At 41.0% G+C, this 17350-nt stretch overlaps 1 protein-coding gene across 5 annotated transcripts in view; it reads left to right on the top strand.

The window, feature by feature from the left end:
* Positions 1-17350, top strand: part of DYNC1I1 (dynein cytoplasmic 1 intermediate chain 1) — a 184452-nt gene that overhangs the window by 159886 nt on the left and 7216 nt on the right. For all 5 annotated transcript variants that reach the window (XM_063411939.1, XM_063411930.1, XM_063411951.1 and 2 more), the window contains 2 exons: positions 12-152; positions 6251-6376. In XM_063411939.1, coding sequence (XP_063268009.1) covers positions 12-152; positions 6251-6376 — 267 coding nt within the window. The remainder of the gene's footprint in view (positions 1-11; positions 153-6250; positions 6377-17350) is intronic.

Below are 17350 nucleotides of genomic sequence, written 5' to 3'. Positions count from 1 at the left end.
CTGCTTTACAGCACAACAAGCCGCTCTACTCCTTTGAAGACAATGCCGACTATGTCTACGATGTCATGTGGTCGCCAGTGCATCCCGCGCTCTTCGCCTGCGTGGACGGGATGGGGCGCCTGGATCTGTGGAACCTGAATAACGACACCGAGGTGAGGCGGCTCGGCGGCGCTGGCAAGGCGCGGGCGGGCGGGCAGCGGGGCGCCGGGCGAGCCCTTAACCCTGTGAGGGCCGCACTGCCCGCCGAGGGCACCCCTCGCCCCCTTCCCCGCCGGGGCTCCGCGGGGCACCGCGCTCCCTCGGGGCGGGGGCAAGCCGGCGTGCGGCGGGGAGGGGAGGGGAGGGCAGGTCCCGCTGCCGGGGGCGCTGCCCGCCCCCCTCCTTCCCTGGCTCCCTCCCTCCCGCCTCCCTCGCTCCCTCCCCTGCGGCGGGGCTGCTGCTCGGTACCTGTCAGGGGCGGGAGGGCCGACTGCGGCACCCCCGGCAGAAAGCCAGCGCAATTAAATGCCGCGGTGCCGGCTCGGGGAGGAGGCTCCTTCCCCTCTGTTATTTCAAAGTGCACTTTTAAAGCGCGCTCGTTCTTCAGGTTTTTTTATCCCCCCAGCCCGTTTCTGGCGCACGATGGACGCTCCAAGCGCCGGGTTAGCGATGCCGGCCCTCACCCAGGGGCTCACACCTTGGCAGCCCGGCCACTCCGCGCCGGCTGCCCGCGGGGACCGGGCTCGTGTTGGACTGCGAGGCTTCCTCTCCCTGTGTACCCATCCTCTGCGCCACGTTCTCTGGGACTGTGACTGGGAAGGCCCGTGCCAGTGCCCCCAGCGTGTCAGAGACAGGCGTGTGCCCCTGCATCTCCCCTCGCGTCCTCCCGTGCAGTCGCTTGGTACCCCGTTTCAGCCTTTCAAAGCACAGGGCATCTCTCTCACATGTTGTTTGGGGCTTCACACTCACCCTTTTTTTGTCTTTAAACTTTGCTATGGAACTTAAAGGTACAAATATAAGTAACAATTAAGATTTATTTTCACCGCTATTAGCTAAATAGTGGTGAGCGTTGGAAAGGAAAGGTTTCACCTTTGAGTTTCACTGGTGAAAAACGATTAATCAGAGTACCGAAGATTTAGACTGATTAACACTGTGCTTTTTTAAAAGTATCTTTCTAAATGTTCCCAACCCGTGGTTTTTTCCTCCTATTATTTCAAATTTTTAAAAACACCAGAGGCTTAAATTGATACTGTTTATTCTGGATTTGAGTTTCACCCAAAAATGATTTTCAGAAAACCTGTCAACACCTGAGTTCAATCTTAGATGGTCAGTAATCAGTTCTCAGCACAAAAATGAAAGTATTTTTACGCACACAAAGTCTTCCATGTTTTTACTTAATGTAATGTAAAAACTTAATGTAATCTAAAATTAAGAACAAACAGACTGTAAGAAAATAAAACGTCACATATTAGCCGGCGAGTTTCTTTTTATGTCCAAAAAAAGAGAAGACGGAAGAGCAAGCGGCAGTATTTTCTGCCATACACCCTATTATTTAATTTACTTTTTTTTAAGATTAGTTGGATCATTAATATACCTTTCACATAAACCTGCTATGTGTTTCAGTCAGAGTAAAATACGGGCGCAGTTTATGGCTTCCAGTGAGTGGTGCTTGCCATAAATAAGCATGGACAGGTAAGAGGAACCAGCACCGGGCACTGCACTGTCAAGGGGAGCAGCGAGGCCTTTTGAAGTGCTCTGAGCAGGAAGCAGGGCAGCCTTTTTAATTAGAGCACATACAGCTGGAGGATATACAGGAGGAGTCTCCTAAGAATTTATTTTGGGAAGGGAGGGACATATCCTTCAGGTGTTCTCATTAATGCAGGCTTGAACACAGAGCATAAAACCCAGCATTTTGAGAAGAAAAAAACCAAACCCTTTCCCCGCAAGTACCAGGGCTGAAATTGAAATCAACTGATGTTTTGCCATTTTACTCAAGGAGACCATAATTTCTTTCCAAAAAATTAGTCTGGACTGCTTGATCCCATTCCCATCAATAATAAGGCCGGACGTAGCAAACCGCTGCATGTTTTCAGTGTGTTTACATGTAAATATATAGGAATATCAGAAAAAAAGAATTAATTTCAAGCTTCATCCTGCTTTTATTCTGCATGCAAGGCCACTCCCTGATTTCACAAATTATTTCTGTTCTGAGAGGTCAAAATCAGCTCTCATGTAAGGATCAGACTGGAATTATTTCCATGGTGTCCAAGCTTTGTGTTTTTATGAGAATCAAATTTGGGTCTCTGGACACAGAAATATGATTTGCTTTCCTTACTGAGCACTGATGAAACAAATAAAAAAATCTGTATAAATGATAAACTGGCAGGTTCTGAATAGATGTGAAGTTTTGTTAAGCAGGAGAAGCAAGAAAAGTAGCTCTGAAAGAGAGAAATGCAAACAGTTCTTCTAAGCATCGTAACTGAAAGTGGTCGTTGTTTGCTTTTATCCTCTATCTGGTAGGTCGCAATTAGCTAATAATTTTCCAGATTTCTGTAATTGATTATGCCGTTTAAGTCTGCACAGCTATTTGCCCAGAAAAACTCCTTGTCAGCACTTCTGCCTTTGTAATAAGAGATCTTGAAACACCTATTTTTTAGATCATTATTACTTTTAGTTGTCAGATATGTGATGTCAAAGTATTTGTGAAGACAGTAGAAAATGACAGGTCTATTGCTGTGTTTAACTGCTAGCTATTGATAAAAATTTCTGTGTATGAACTGGATGTGATTGTTATTAATGAGTCCTGGCTTTGTTTAATTTGGGGAATAAGCCACATTAATATTTAGGTATTATTTTAAAAAGCAATTAAGAAAACACCTGGGTTTAGTTACAATATGCTACCTTCAAATTTTTGAATCGCAATGGAGTTTCCAGTAGTGTTGCTCTCAGTATTTATTGAAAGCATTTTTCCTGAAAGCTAGATGCTTTCTGACCAACTAACTTAGGTCTTTGGACTATACCAAGGATTTAATCAGTATAATAATTATTTTCAAAATCTCATTGCAAAGTTGCAAGTATACTTCATGTTTATTTCTGCATATCAGAAATTATTTTTGTAATAGCAAGGACAATCATCACGTTTTATTTTATATCTGATAAATGCATATAAAAAAAGTTGAAAAGAAAAAAATCCTTACCCACTCCATCATTATTTTATGAACAGAATATTATTTTTATGGAACAATGTAGTGAGGTTTGCAGACAGCTTCAGGATAGCAAAGGCTGGTTTCTTACCTGTGTATCCGTAACGTTTATTTTTTGATCAAGATTGGAGAAAATCTCTTGGTGCTTGATGAGTCTTATGTATAAATTTATGTGAAACTGAGTAACAAAGTCACTTATTTCTTCTGTGTTATATCCTGTTCAGATGTTTCTCAGTTTTATTGCGTGCTGTGTCTTAGCTTTTAAAGTGTGAGGATGGTGTCTGTATCTAGAAACAGGTAACAGATGTATTTGCAAGCAGGTTTTGACACTACATGGGCAATAAAAGTAATAATAAAAAGCTATATTCTTATCATGCAGGTTTTTCTGACTGCATCTTTCTTAATCTGTTACCTGTTAAAATTTCATTTCAAAATTGTTTAAAATCTGACAAGCACCAACTTCAGAGAATTTATAAAGTACTTCAAATATGATTTTAAAAACATAATGCCACCATTATAAATAATCTCTTACCTTGAAATCTAAAATAGGCATGTGTAATTTAAACTATCACTACTGAGAGCAGACAAATCTATTTTAAGATACTATGGTTTGACTATATTTCTCTCCGAATCGCTGGAGAGAAGGATTTTTCTTTGGATTTTTAAAGACTGTTTCAGGATTGCTTTTTATTTTGTTAGATAGCTTTGTGGATTAGTTTGAAAAGCGCATGGGTTGTATCTTGTGTCTGCGGCATTCGTGCTGCTTATTTTTATGTGGAACATTGAAAGAATGCTGTATGAACAACAACAAAAAGTAAACCCCCAAAAACAAAAACCTAAACCAAACCCCAGCTCTACCGTTATGTGTTACAGCCTCCTGAAAGATTTTGTGAAAATTCAGTGCCTTAAATATACACTGTGTATTTGTACATGAAACACATATCTGTGATCTGCAGTTTTCTGAGAAATACAGCTTGTTAGTGGCTTAGTCCTCTAAAATGTGGCATTTAGCTGTTTGAAAAATCCCATCCCCAAATGTTATGAAATTAATTTTGGCTGGATTTTTTTTTTTCCAGAAATCCGTGATCACAGCACTTAAACTTTCTTGTTTTCTACTGTGATTTTTATCATGGATCAATGACTCCATGTCAGCTTACGGCCATTGGCTCTTCTTAGGCAACAGACTCCGGACAAGGAGTTAGTGCAGTGCATGCCAGCTTTTTTGGGTAATACTGCCTTGGACAGGACCAAGGCCTTGCACAATGGGGAGATGAGTCCAGTAGTTATTTGCATTTGAATGACTTCCTAAAGAGGGGGGAGGATGGTATCTGCTTTCTGATTGGTATCCAGCATTATTTCTACTTCATTCACCATTCTGCAAACAAGATCCTCCTGCGTTTCCCATGGGGGGCTCAGGACAACACTGTGCAGCCCTTTGCCGAGGTGATGCTCTAGCTGTGGCAGGATCCTTGTGCCTGAGGTGCCACTTGGTTTGGTGAGGGGGAGCAGGGGTCTCCATGGGGAGTCAGGGGAAGTAGCCCTGCCTCCCGGTGCTTGTCCAGCTGCTGGCGTGGCAGTGCAGCGCTGTGGCTGCTGTAAGGGAGTCCCAGCAGGGCTGCAGGGGCTCGGCCTCCTGCTGCCGCTCATCTGGTGCGACTCAATGAGGGCATTAGGGCTGGGGAGGAGACTGGCATCGGAGCTGCACAATGTTCATTTCAAAATTATTTTTCTCCAGGATCTTTAGACCTGTCTCACAACAAAATGTAACGCTGCAGTCGGAGAACCGAGATGAAGTCAGCAAAATACTGGTTTTGTTAATCTTGCTAGTTTGTCAGGTTTAATATGACCTTCAAGCTGCTTTCTTCCTGCTCCTGCTGCACTGTACTGCCAATGAGGACAGAAGGAGTACCTGTCACTCCTCTCAGGGTGCCTGGACTCCGTTTCTTGTCCAGTCACCTCTTTTTAACCTGGACTGCTCTCCATTCTATGCCCATTTATAGATCCTGGGACACTCCCTTGTCATCTCACAATGTGACCGAAACCATTTCCCACCAGATGGACCTGGTGGAGGAGTTGTTTTTGCAGCTACCCTATCCCATTTGCCTTGACCTAAAAGGCACTGAAACTGGAAGACTGTCATGCCAAGCTACAGGCTCCTTGCTCAGGCGGGTTCTCTCCTATTAAAGGCAGCTGGGTGGAGCATTAGTAGGCTTGCAGGTTACTGTCATTTGTCATGAGGTGACCTAAATCAACTGAGTGATCCACCTATCTGGGACAAACACCCACACAGTTCCTTCCTCCTGCAGCATCTTTTGATGCCCTCATTCCAGCGTAGATGACAAATACTTCTCTTGAGATCATGTTCATTGCTTTATTCATCCCACGCATTAACCAGAATCTTTATGTATTCTTGTGGATCACCTGTTAAGTTGGTTGACTTGGGGCAGGGAGGGGGTTTAGGAATTAGACAGCATCCAGGTGTATTTAAAGCAGAAGTAATGTCCTGGAGCTGTAAAAGACAATTGTGGGAATATATTGTAGGAGTTCCAAAATGTTAGCTCAGCTGTTCTTACTTCTGCCATGTCCTCACTCTAAAGTGATTAGCTCAGGACTTTTCTGATGGAATACATAAGTTTCAACCTCTGCATCTAGCCACAGAGGTGAGTATGGATTCAGAGGATGTGTCAGCATGAATACAGAGATGTGTCTGCTGACCATCAGGTTATCTGGGCCTGAGTCAGAAGCCAGGGCAGGACTGAAGCCAAATCCTGCCCACATTTGGTTCTTGGTCATGTTAGTGACTTTTGAGAAAAAAGATTATTTGGTTTTCCCTGTTTCCAGGGCTAAAGGGGAATACTCTTCATTCCAAGCAATCTCTTCTCTCTTTTTAGCATGTGTGATCAAACAAACAATGAACCCTTTTGCTTTTTTATCTCACCCCAATGAGAGTTGTTTGCTTCTTCCATCAATGCCGAGGGACTTTGACTCGTCGGGGACATTCAAAACTGACCCCTGGGTTTGTAGGCAGTGTGATTTTACTCTCCTTCCTGTTGCTATTGTTTCAACAGGTTCCCACAGCCAGTGTCACCATAGAAGGAGCGTCTGCCCTCAACCGTGTCCGCTGGGCCCAGGCTGGGAAGGAGGTGGCAGTCGGTGATTCAGAAGGCCGCATATGGGTCTATGATGTTGGAGAGGTATCTCCTTTTGGGATTCTTTTGTGGTTTGTTTGGTTTTTGGGGGGTTTTGTGGGGGTTTTTTAAGCTCAACTCCTGGAGACTGCCACATCCAAGTTTAAGAAAGAAATCAGTCTTGTTCTTTCAGTGGAGTCCTCATTGAATCTGGGTTGCCAACAGTGTGTTAGTCGTAAAGCTACCTTGCAAAAGAGTTAACTTGTTAAAGTCTCATGAGATAAGTCTCTTTTGAAAGCTTCTGGTGTTTTTTAAGCTGTTTTTTTTTTAATAATGATCCTGTGGGTACAGTTGGAAAAAGTTAAAGGAACGTGAAGAAAAAATGGAGGTGCAAAAAGAGGCAATGCTGTTCTAAAGTTGATCCTAAAGGGTTCACCTTTTATACTCCAGTATCTCTTATTTTATGACTGCTTATTGCTATATGTTTTGTCAGCATGACATGCACAGAATGCATCTGTTCTTTTGATACTGCTTCATATGTCTGATTATGTGCAAAAGTACTAACAGGAGGAAATGAGAGGTGTCATTTTGAAGGATGGTAGGTGCATGCATGGTAAACTATAGCAGGATGCATATTCTCTGTCTAAGGATGCTCTCCATTCACCCTGCTACATCTTGTAACAAGCATCTAAACTGCAGTGTGTCTGGCAGTGATGAATCTAACTCTTTGTTGATAAATGCAGTATAAAGTGTTCCATCGGCATTGCAATCCCTTGGAACAGTTAAGGGTGAATCTCTGAGCAATCAGCTTTTATGTAGAGAATTTGTTTTCCATCATTATCTGTGATAGGATACTGAGATATTCACCTCTACACAGTAGGGAAACATTATAGAATGCATACAGAATTATCTGTAACTCTCATAAAGTGATTTTATGGCCCACAGCAAAATTGCTTGTGCATGACTCATATTTTTGGATTTCATTCACTAGTGCAGGAGTTGCCCTTCCTCACAAATGTTTGCAGAAACTTCTTGTCATGTTCTTAGCATAATCTCTAAATTGTCCAAGGTTACTGTACTCAGATTTCCACTGTGACACTGGCAGGTCAGCTGTTTTTATTTATTTTTCATTTTTGCATGACTGTTCTGTTTTTTAAGTGATATGACAGGCTGTGGAAATGTCTTTGATGACAGCACAGTCTGATCTGGGCTGAGAGTCTAGACAGGCTGTAGAAATGTCTCTTTTTGCATATCATACACCAAATCATTCATAGGACTGTTTACTCCTGCAAGCTCACCCAGAAGAAAATAGTGTTCTATGCAGAAGTAGCAATACTGAAGTTTTTGACCTTTCCTCTGTATAATAAGATGTCATCTTGCAAAATGAGTCATAGTGTTGCACTCAAATAAAAAAGAAAGACAGGCTTCTATTACTTGAAAAAGAAAACAGAGTCGTTCAACAGTATTGATTTGTGTGAGTCCAGTGCAGTGCTACATAAAAGGGTTCTGCTCCAGGGATGTTGTGTGCCCTGCCCATGCAGAGCCTCAGTGTCTCCAGCTCAGCTCCATATGCGCTTAAGCAAACCCATGGCTGTCTATCCACATGGCTACTGACAGACCATTGCCAATCCTCCTCTTCGTTAATGAATGAAGGAGCTCATTAATTTGTCTCCTGGTTCAGTCAGGCAGTATCAGTCTCTGCAGTAATTCCTGCGTGAAATTTAGGAGAGATCATCTGGGCAGCAGCACTGCTGGGGCTGCTGTGTTGTCAGTGCCTTTTTCTGGTTTAAAAGAGAAGGGTGCTCATATGTTCTCTAGCCCAGCTGTTCTCACTGTAAAGCCTCAAGTGAGATGCAGAACTACTTTGCAGATCAAGAGCTTGGAACCAAGGTATGCACAGTGAGTAGGAGCCTCTTGGGTCATTCAGCTTGTGGGCCAGTCTGTAAAGAGCTCTTTGATGAGAGATTCCATCCTTAGCTGTCCTCAGGCATGACACATGGGGGATTCACAGTGCACGAGCACTTTTGGAAGTGTCTGGTACAGAAACATGGCAGCTTTAAGGATTTTGCTTTACTTCGCTGTCCAGAGACTGGCCAGTTTTTGGCTCAGCTGGGGTCCTCTTTTGACTGTCCTTTTTGTAGGGGTTTGATTCTGGGATCTGACGGGGCTGGTCTGACAGTTTAAAAAGAAAAGTTCTTCTCCTGCCAGCCATCCTTAGCCACATCCCTTGCTGCCCAGTTTTTGTGCAGGTAGCAGTGCTTGTCACCACTCACATTGTACAGAGAGAGATGGATCAGTAGAGAAGTATTCATTTATTTATTTGTTTGTTTTGTTTTCTTCAGGCTGTTTTTCCTCCCTGAACTGACTCATGTGGGAGTAGATGAGTGAGCATGTGGCTGGGGTCAGGGGACTGGGAGCTGGGCTGTACAGCACCCTGCAGCAGCTAACTCTCATATTTGACACAGCACTGTTGCAAATCCTGACACTAAGCTGTGAAAGCTGACCTTTCAGCAACAGCACTCTCCGTCTCCAACAACAGCTTCTGAAAAGGCCTCATCACTGGAAGAACTCATCTCTGCCTGTCTGATAACTCAGTGGCGTCCACTTGTTTGAAGGTGCATCTCCCTGATTTGGGAAGATGGGTGTGATTACTTGCATTAGAAAGTCAGCAGGCCACTTTACAAAGACCCTAAATACACTCACCCAAACCATTAATGCTCCACTTACACTGCACCCTTTTAAAAACCTTTGTTTTCTTGTGACTGCTCCAAATGTCACATTAGATCAGCTGTAAACTCATAAAGCACTGGTTCCATCAGAAGAAAAAAAACACTATATATTTTTATTTTAATACAGCATTGTATCTTTAAATTTCACCTTACTAGATAAACAGTTTTTCTTACCTGATTCTTAGACACCATTGACTCGGTGAATTTTGATCAGAGTAGAAAACATCAGGCTATCAACCATTAACAAAAAAAAATTAAGTGGTAGGAGTTTTTACTTTGATGGATTCATCACAGTTTTAAGGAACTATCCTAGAGAGCAGTAAAGTTTACTGCTGCTATTAACCCGTATGGCATAAAAAGAAAACATGTGACCCAAGTGAAAAACTTAAGGCATAAGACCTAACCTTGCATCCTTAGTGAAGGTAAGGAGTGTGGGATCAGGGTCGTTTTCACTTGTGTAAGAAGTTAGGATTTGGCCCATGTTGATATGTTATCCAGTCATGGTCTTTATGACAACAAGAAATGTCAGAGACATGAAGAACATGGCAGGGTCCATGACCAGGGAGTTAAAAATAGTGGTGACACTTTCAGTTAGGCTATATAGTGTTATCTCCTTTGACTATGTACTTTTAGTTGTTTGATTTTGGCATCGCATCTGAAAATAACTGAACACATTTATTTTCACAGTGAGGGGTCTATTTTCTCCTCTATGCGTGTACTTTATGCCCATTAGCATTAGTGGGAGTTACACACACAGAGTTCCAGTGGAGAGACTTAAACAATCCATACCGATGTGCTCTTGAGGATCAGTAAGCACTGTTTTAAAGAATGTGAATTATAAAATGAAATAAAAACCCAAAGACCCAAAAATCTGATTATTTCAGTGTGATGGGATCTTCCTAAACCTATATAACTTAACTAGTACTTATACATACATACATACATACTTTAGTCTCTGTAAGATCTAAATAGTCAAACTTTTGCTGGCATAGTAGTTGTGATATTATCATTGTGATAGTTTGTATAATATATTTTAGCTTCTGTGGCCTTACAGCTTATTTACTGGGCAGGAGTTTTTCTGTATGGTAGAAGCTGATTTTAACAGAGCATGGACCAATGCCTATAGATTTATTCACATGTTCAGGTGATTGATAGATAGACCTAGCTGCATGTCTGTTTTGCAGATAGATTTTCTAGAAAGCTTGCTCCCATTGTGCACGCTTCAGTGATGTTACACAGTGCCTGCTGTCATAAATATTCTCTAACAACCATGTTTGTTGCTTACCTGGCTTATTGCAAATGCTCTTTGCACCTTTGGTTGTAAAAGAAGCAGCTTCTCATCCGCCTTCTATTATTTCTTTCTTTTTCCCCATTTATCTCTTCCAGGTCATATTCTGCTTGCACTGTGAGTACACAGATAGAAACTGTGAGTCAATGACTTATTATTTGATTCTAATAAAATATAAGCTTGCAGCACAGGATCACAGAAATTGAAACTAATCATAAGGAGACAATGCAGTACATTGTTCTGTTAAAGTGGTTACAGGACAAACTATTGCATCTGTTTGGCAGTCTCTCAGACAGTTAGTTCTAGTCATGCTTTTAAAAGGCAACTACTGTGACAGGTGGACTGGAGAGAAGTAAGAAAATGTCTTTCTCAAGACCATCCAGGAAGGCTGGCTTCACCAACAAAGCAGTTGGGATTCTTTGTACAGTTATTACCTCTGTCCTTGTTTCCTTGCAGTGAAATCAGAATCATATGGATGTTTATGTGACTTTGTTAGGTTTCAGAGTTAACACTGCCTTAAGCCTTTTTAGGGCTGCTGTGTTTGGGTTTTTTGTGTACTTCCCCATTTGCTGCATGATAGGTGTTAATCCCATATCTCATTTTCAAGTACATGACCAGCAAGGGAGGAGCTGGTCACTGCCCTGAAGTATGTGGATGAAGTGGTACAGTGAGGATACCACACTGGTGCCTATAAAATAATTTCCTTTGATTTCAGAAGCCTTTAACAGCTGCTCTGAGATTCTTAGGGTTCTAGACAGAAACAAAAGTATATTTGTGACCAGCTCTCACATTTCAGCATGACTATGGAGTCACTTTTCTGGCTGGAGTGGGGAAGCATTTATACTTTTGTACTCCTGTCTTATGATTGCCGTGTTTCACTATAGATTTTGTATGGAAAACATATCCAGCATCTCTTTCATGCAGATAAAAACTGCTATAGCCCAGAGATAGAAATATGAAGCTAGGTTTTGTGTCACGTAGTTATCCAGGTAGATTTTCCAGTAGGTTTGCTTTTGCCATCATAAAGCTTTTGTAGAGCATATATTGAGTTGGGAAATGTTTTTGACACAAAATCAGAGTTGAGGCTTGCCATAAAAAAAATTATTTTAAAATCTTTGTTGAGTTACAAGTATTCTTGGAACACAGTTAAATGGCTCACGCACATATCATGAAGGCAAATTTGAGCAATAATAAGGGGTTTTGCTTACAACCAAGTTTTATTCAAAAACATTCGAAGATTAAGTAAGACGCAGTAGTTACAACAACATGCACAATCCAGGCATAAAGGATAATTAAATTTCACCATTGATATTTCTGCTAGAGAGGTTGGAACCCTGGCCTCAGAGAACTTTAAAAACATGTTTTAACAAAGCAGAATCTCTTAAGAGTTGTTGGAAAATGTAAAGAACTAAAGTTTTGATTTGCTTCCTCTTTTTCCCCAGTTTTATAAGTTGAAAGATTTTAAAACTGGAAGCAGTTAGAGATGACAAAAAAAATATCAGGAACTTCAGCTTTTTACTTGAATAATGTCTGAAATATTGAGCAGAACAAGCTCCTCGTCCCTCATCATTTCAATTTTGACTGATACAGTCTGTATTCACAAAGGGATTTTTGAAGTAGGTTAAATAAGAACCCCCTAATGAAAAAAACGCACTAGTTTGAAATCAGTCAATTTAATTACTGTGTTTTATGAAGGCCATTACCCATTGCTGATTACTAGGGTGATAAAATCTTTAAGCTTTGGTAGCCTCCATAGGGGGTGAGCTGATCTAAGTAGAGCAAAGTCCAGTCATTATCACCCTAAATACTTGTGTTTCTCATTACAATATTCATTACTTTAGGTTGCTGTGAATGCTTTGAGCTCTTTATGTAAGCACTGGTTTATTCCTCTGTAGAAAAACAATGTTATGCTGATAAGTTAAAACCAAGTGTTTATATACTTCTACAGTTTAAAATGAGGCTTAGCTACATCCATACATAGAAATGCATAAATTTATACCTCTGAGTATAAATTTCCCTATACACACCTATTGCTTGTCAATGAGGTTGTATTAATCTGATAAGAAATGGAAAGGGATATGAGTTACCTTGTTATTTCAGTCTGTTTGGGTACTTAAAGTAGCTGGAATGGAGTCTTATGTTCCTAATAACAATCTTTATTAGGGAAGTACTTTTCAAGAGGGAAAACTGAGCCGTGATCTAATTAATCTGAGTTACCTAAGGCTGGTTGCCGAGGATTGGAGCTCTTTATCTCCAGTGCCAGCCTGGGCCCTTGCACTTCCCTTTCTCTGCCACCTCTTGAGTATCATATGGCATCACTGGCTCTCTGCCCTTCTCAGTCTCCCTCATCATGGGTTTCAGACTTACAAAGCAGCTTCATAAAACTGATGTTGTCTAAAAGATCAAAACTTTGCAAATGCTGTTTGCACCATTGGTTGTAAAAGGAGCAGCCTCTCATCTACCTTCTATTACCTATTTTTCTTTTTTTTTTCCCCCCATTTATCTCGTCCAAGTCATATTCTACTTGCAATATGAGTGCAAAATCCCTTACTCTTATGTATAAAAAGTATTTTATTTTATAACAGAACTCTTGAAATGTGTCAGAGAGGGATGTGGATCTGGGTTATGGGGAGAGGAGAGTAGCCTGTAGAAAGGGACAGAAGAACCTGGTGTAATTGAGCCAGGGAAGCGTGAGCCTGGTGGCAATGTAGATATTTCATGTTCTTGCAGAGTGCTTGGGGCCAGAGGAGGAGATCTAGTGGAGCTGAGGACATGCTGCCACCAGTGCATGTGGCTGCAAACTGGCCGTGTATTTACTGGAGTCAAAAATTAAAAGAATATTTTAACTCTCAGAAGGTTGCAGTCCCAGAGCAGGTAGAGACAGTGGGACAAACATCCTCTCAATGTGGAGCCTGTCCCCAGGATTTTGTGGTGTGCTTGTGTGTGATGCAGAAGGGGTCACACCTGGTGTACAGGGTCACTCTCCTGCCCGTGCCTGGAGATTTGCTTGTTCCTGGCAACAATTTCTTCAGTTTCTCTCTCTACATAAATGGACACAAAATTCTACTTCAGTTTTACTATCTTAATGTTACTTGTTAAAATTAGAGGAGGAAGTGTCAGATTTTGAATGAAAGTACCTTTTTTCTCGTTTGTTGATTAGACAGTGAAATTAAATGGGTATTAGTAAAAACAGACAGAAAGGGTGGGGTTTTTAAAGGGTCATCTTTTAAATTCAGTTGATTCTTTATTCTTAGCTTCCACTTGCTTATGATGAAATATTTCAGTAGTTCTCCAGAGACAGCTTACTAGCTCCCCAGAGAATTTCACGGGGTAAAAAGACATGAGTTTCCAATATGATACAGATATCTTTTAGAAGAATTATTCAACTTCACATCATATGAAATAAAAACCTTGAGAAACCCAGCCAACCAACCAACAAAACTCTGACCCTAGTCCTTTTTATTCATTTACACACTATTTTTAAAGCTGACTTATGTTTCCTTTTCCTTTGCAAAGACCCAGATCCTCCCCCTGCAGAGAGGATCAGAGAGAACAAGCCACATGTGACAGGAGTTAATCATGTAGCTTAATGCACTATTGGAAGGCACTCAGATAAGACGTGATGAGAGCAGCAGAAGAGAATCTGTGAGAGATCATTCCCTTTCTGCACAGTGCAGCCTGCAGGAGGGGGAGAAGGGAGAGCTGTGTGTGACAGTCTTCCTGCTGGTATTTTCCTGCTGGGCTGGGAAGCACTGTCAAGGGCAAGAGAAGAAGAGCAATGGGAAGCCCAGATCGGACATACCCGTCTGTCCACAGGGACATTACTGGGGCTTCACTACTACTTCCTCAGTTACTGCTTCTCCTGGAAACTTGGCAAGAGGCTTAGTTGAAAAGAGAATTTCTAGAATCCAGGCTTTCTATGGTAACTGTAGCTGAGACAGTGGTCTCAGCTTTAGCTGGTCTGCCCCCGTCCTAACCCTAACCCTGGAACACTGTGGGGCAGCACAGCTGTAGTCAATGCATGTTAGTTGTGTTACAGAGTATGTCTTTTAAATATCTAGTTAGTCTCTTGGGTGACATTTCTCTGAAATTTTTTAGCCCCTTTCTGATGTGAAAAGAAATATTACTGAAAAATGTCCACAGCTTTAAGTAACAGAGTGCACGGAAGAGGAAAATTGCCAAGTACAAAATTTAGTTTGAGCTCAGTTTGTGTGCAGCAATTTGCAAATTTCATAGAAATCCGTGACTTATCATTGTGGTGTTAAAACACTTCTGAGACAAGAGCTGCTTTGTATAATTATTTTTTTTCAGGGGGCTTTTGTGGTTTCAACCTGTCACATCCAGTAGCAGTTTTCATTTTGAGAATCCTTAACTATGTTTTCAATCTTTATGGATTGCAGAATAGTCTGTATTTTGAACACGAAAAAAATACTTAATTCGTGACTTGGAAAGTAACAGTTAAAATACAAACTGAGGATAACTCCACGTCTTAATACATCCTATTTTGCAGCTAAAATTCTGTATTTTCTGTTTAATTTAATGTGAAATGTATACTGCAGTGCCTAAAATGATGGAAGAATCTATGTCAGAAATGGAAAAAAAACCCAACAAAATAAAACCTACTGTTATTTTATGATAGATGAGCTCTTGCAGATGATGGGATGTGTACAAAATCTCAGAGAAGGCAGCGACTCTCCTGCTGACTACAATCTTTGAGCAGTTTATAAGCTGTTGTGGTGAGAGTCCATTTGCCAGCTGAGAGATAGAAAGCTGTGGCAGAAATCCTTTATAGTTCCTGTTCTGCCAGGTTTTCTGGCATGAATCATGGCGTGGACATGGACAGCTTGGTCTGGATGGGAAGCAAGCTGAGCTGAGTATGATTTATTTCTTCCCTGAGGCAACAATCCTTCACACAGCTGAACTTCCAGGGAGGCACCTTTGCCAGGGCAGCTACCCCACAGGCTGAAGCTCTGGTGTTCCAAGGGAGAACGATGGGCCCAGTCTTCCAAGCAATGCAGTTGCCAGTAAAAGAAAAAAAAAATAATAGGTCTTGGAAAGAACAGGTCGAGGGCTCCTTACCTTCTAGTTTAGTTCTTTGGTATTTTTAAGCTTCCTTGTGCAATGATGACAACTGATAACATAATTTGGTAAAGGAGGAGTCCTCATCCCTTAGCTCCAAATGTTAAATGTCCTGAAACGCATGTTAAAAATTCCAGGACTTTTCAATGACTTTGAGAAATGACAATTGGAGTAGGGAGGCGAATGGCAGGCAGCATGCCTCACTGTTTTTCTCAATCCACCTGTAAACTGATGGCATTACAGAAGAAGTGGAATGGCAGGAACTGCAAGAACTTTGTTGCTTAGGGCACCACCTCTGTTGAAGCAAAAATGTGAGCTTTCCTCAAGCAAGGCAGATGCTCTTTCTGCTGATTAACTGTATTAAATCTCTTTTGTTTCAGGATGACTGATGATTACTGAATGTTTTATCCTCTGTAGTTGATATCAAGTGCAGCATTTTGATATGTTAATTAAGGGAGACGTAATCTGTTTGATAGCTTGGACATAGTTCCTTCTGGTTAATTCAGGAGAGCCTAAGCCAACTCTGGTTTTAGAGGTGGAACTCTAGCATTGTCTATAATTAAAGATACTTCCTTGTTTTCTATATGCCCTATCAAGTTGTAATCCTTCAGGCTGAAGTTTTCCATAATTGGTGTTTGCTTCTAGCACGGGTTTTGTTGTTTCTTCCTTCTTTTTTTTTTTTTTTTTAAGATTAAAGATAGTACCATAACACAGAATTAATAACATGCTCAAATTGAGGGAGTTAGTCTTAACTTTGACATTTCCTATCTTTGAAGTGTTACAGTCTGCATTCTCAATGTTCTGTTAACATGCATTTATGTGTCACGTATGTATAATTTAGGGGCTATGTTTTATTTTGTTCTCCTGTTAGACTGGCATCCTGATGACTGATGCAGACAAAGAGTACTAAGTTTAGAGAAGAATTAATGGGCATTCAAATGTTCTTTTGGAGGCCCTTTGTATAGCATACCTTTGCACATTACATGTAAATTATTAAAATAACACTATTGTTAGCTTGGTATTCAAAACATAATTTGGCATCAACTGTGTAACAATTCAGAAGTTACTGTTCTCCTTGGAAGAAGAAAGTCAGAGTTCGCTTAAAATTTATTCAGTTTTTGTTTAAGTTGGGAGGTTTTGATACCAGCTAATATTTTGTCTTTTTTTTTTTTTTTTTTTTTTTTTTTTTTTTTTTTTTTTACTAAGGAAGCACTAGTTAAATCAGACCCTGCTGGCGAATTGCAAAGAAATAAATCACAACAGACATTAATCTAGATGAGGGCTAAGTAATTAACTTCATAGAAGGGTGGTGTATATTGTGTCTGTGACACTAGACTGACTGCTGTGCATAGAATAAATGCAGTATTTAGGTTGCCTATGGTATTCCACCCCTTCAATTAAGTAAACAAATATATATAGAGCTACTCTGGAGTGTATCCTTTGTGGTCTAAACACTGTATCTTATTAAAATCATCTGCATGCAGTATGTGGGGTTTGAGTTCCTGCCAGTGGTTTCATCCATTGTTAACAGTGATGCTCGGCTCTCCCAGGAGTTAAATACAGTGGTACTTCAGCTATGTGGAAAGGGTGCTCTTGGTTACTTTGGTGGCCATTTCGTTGCATATTACCTCCCACTTTGTTTCCATCCATGTGTGTGGCATAGGGTGTTGCCTGAAAAAATATAGGCTTTTTCAGGAAATAAAATATCCATATAGGTTGAGAAAAATATCAAAGACAGCCTGTAATTGATTCTGGGGGGCAAGACCAGGGCCAGAATAGGTGTGTTCCTGCCTGCTCTGTGTGTGTTATCAAGATATTTAATATTTACTTTTCCATATCTGTTTTCACCTCAACAATAATGACAAAACATCTGTTGAACTCCAGAAGATAGGATCCGTTCTGAAAGTGGAACTGTAATAGTTTGATATTGTTTGTATTGCAATC

This window comes from Prinia subflava, chromosome 1 (genome assembly GCF_021018805.1).
Source record: "Prinia subflava isolate CZ2003 ecotype Zambia chromosome 1, Cam_Psub_1.2, whole genome shotgun sequence".
NCBI classification, from domain to species: Eukaryota; Metazoa; Chordata; class Aves; order Passeriformes; family Cisticolidae; genus Prinia; species Prinia subflava.
The sequence above is the reverse complement of the archived record's forward strand: the minus strand, read 5'-3'. Positions and strand labels throughout refer to the sequence as shown.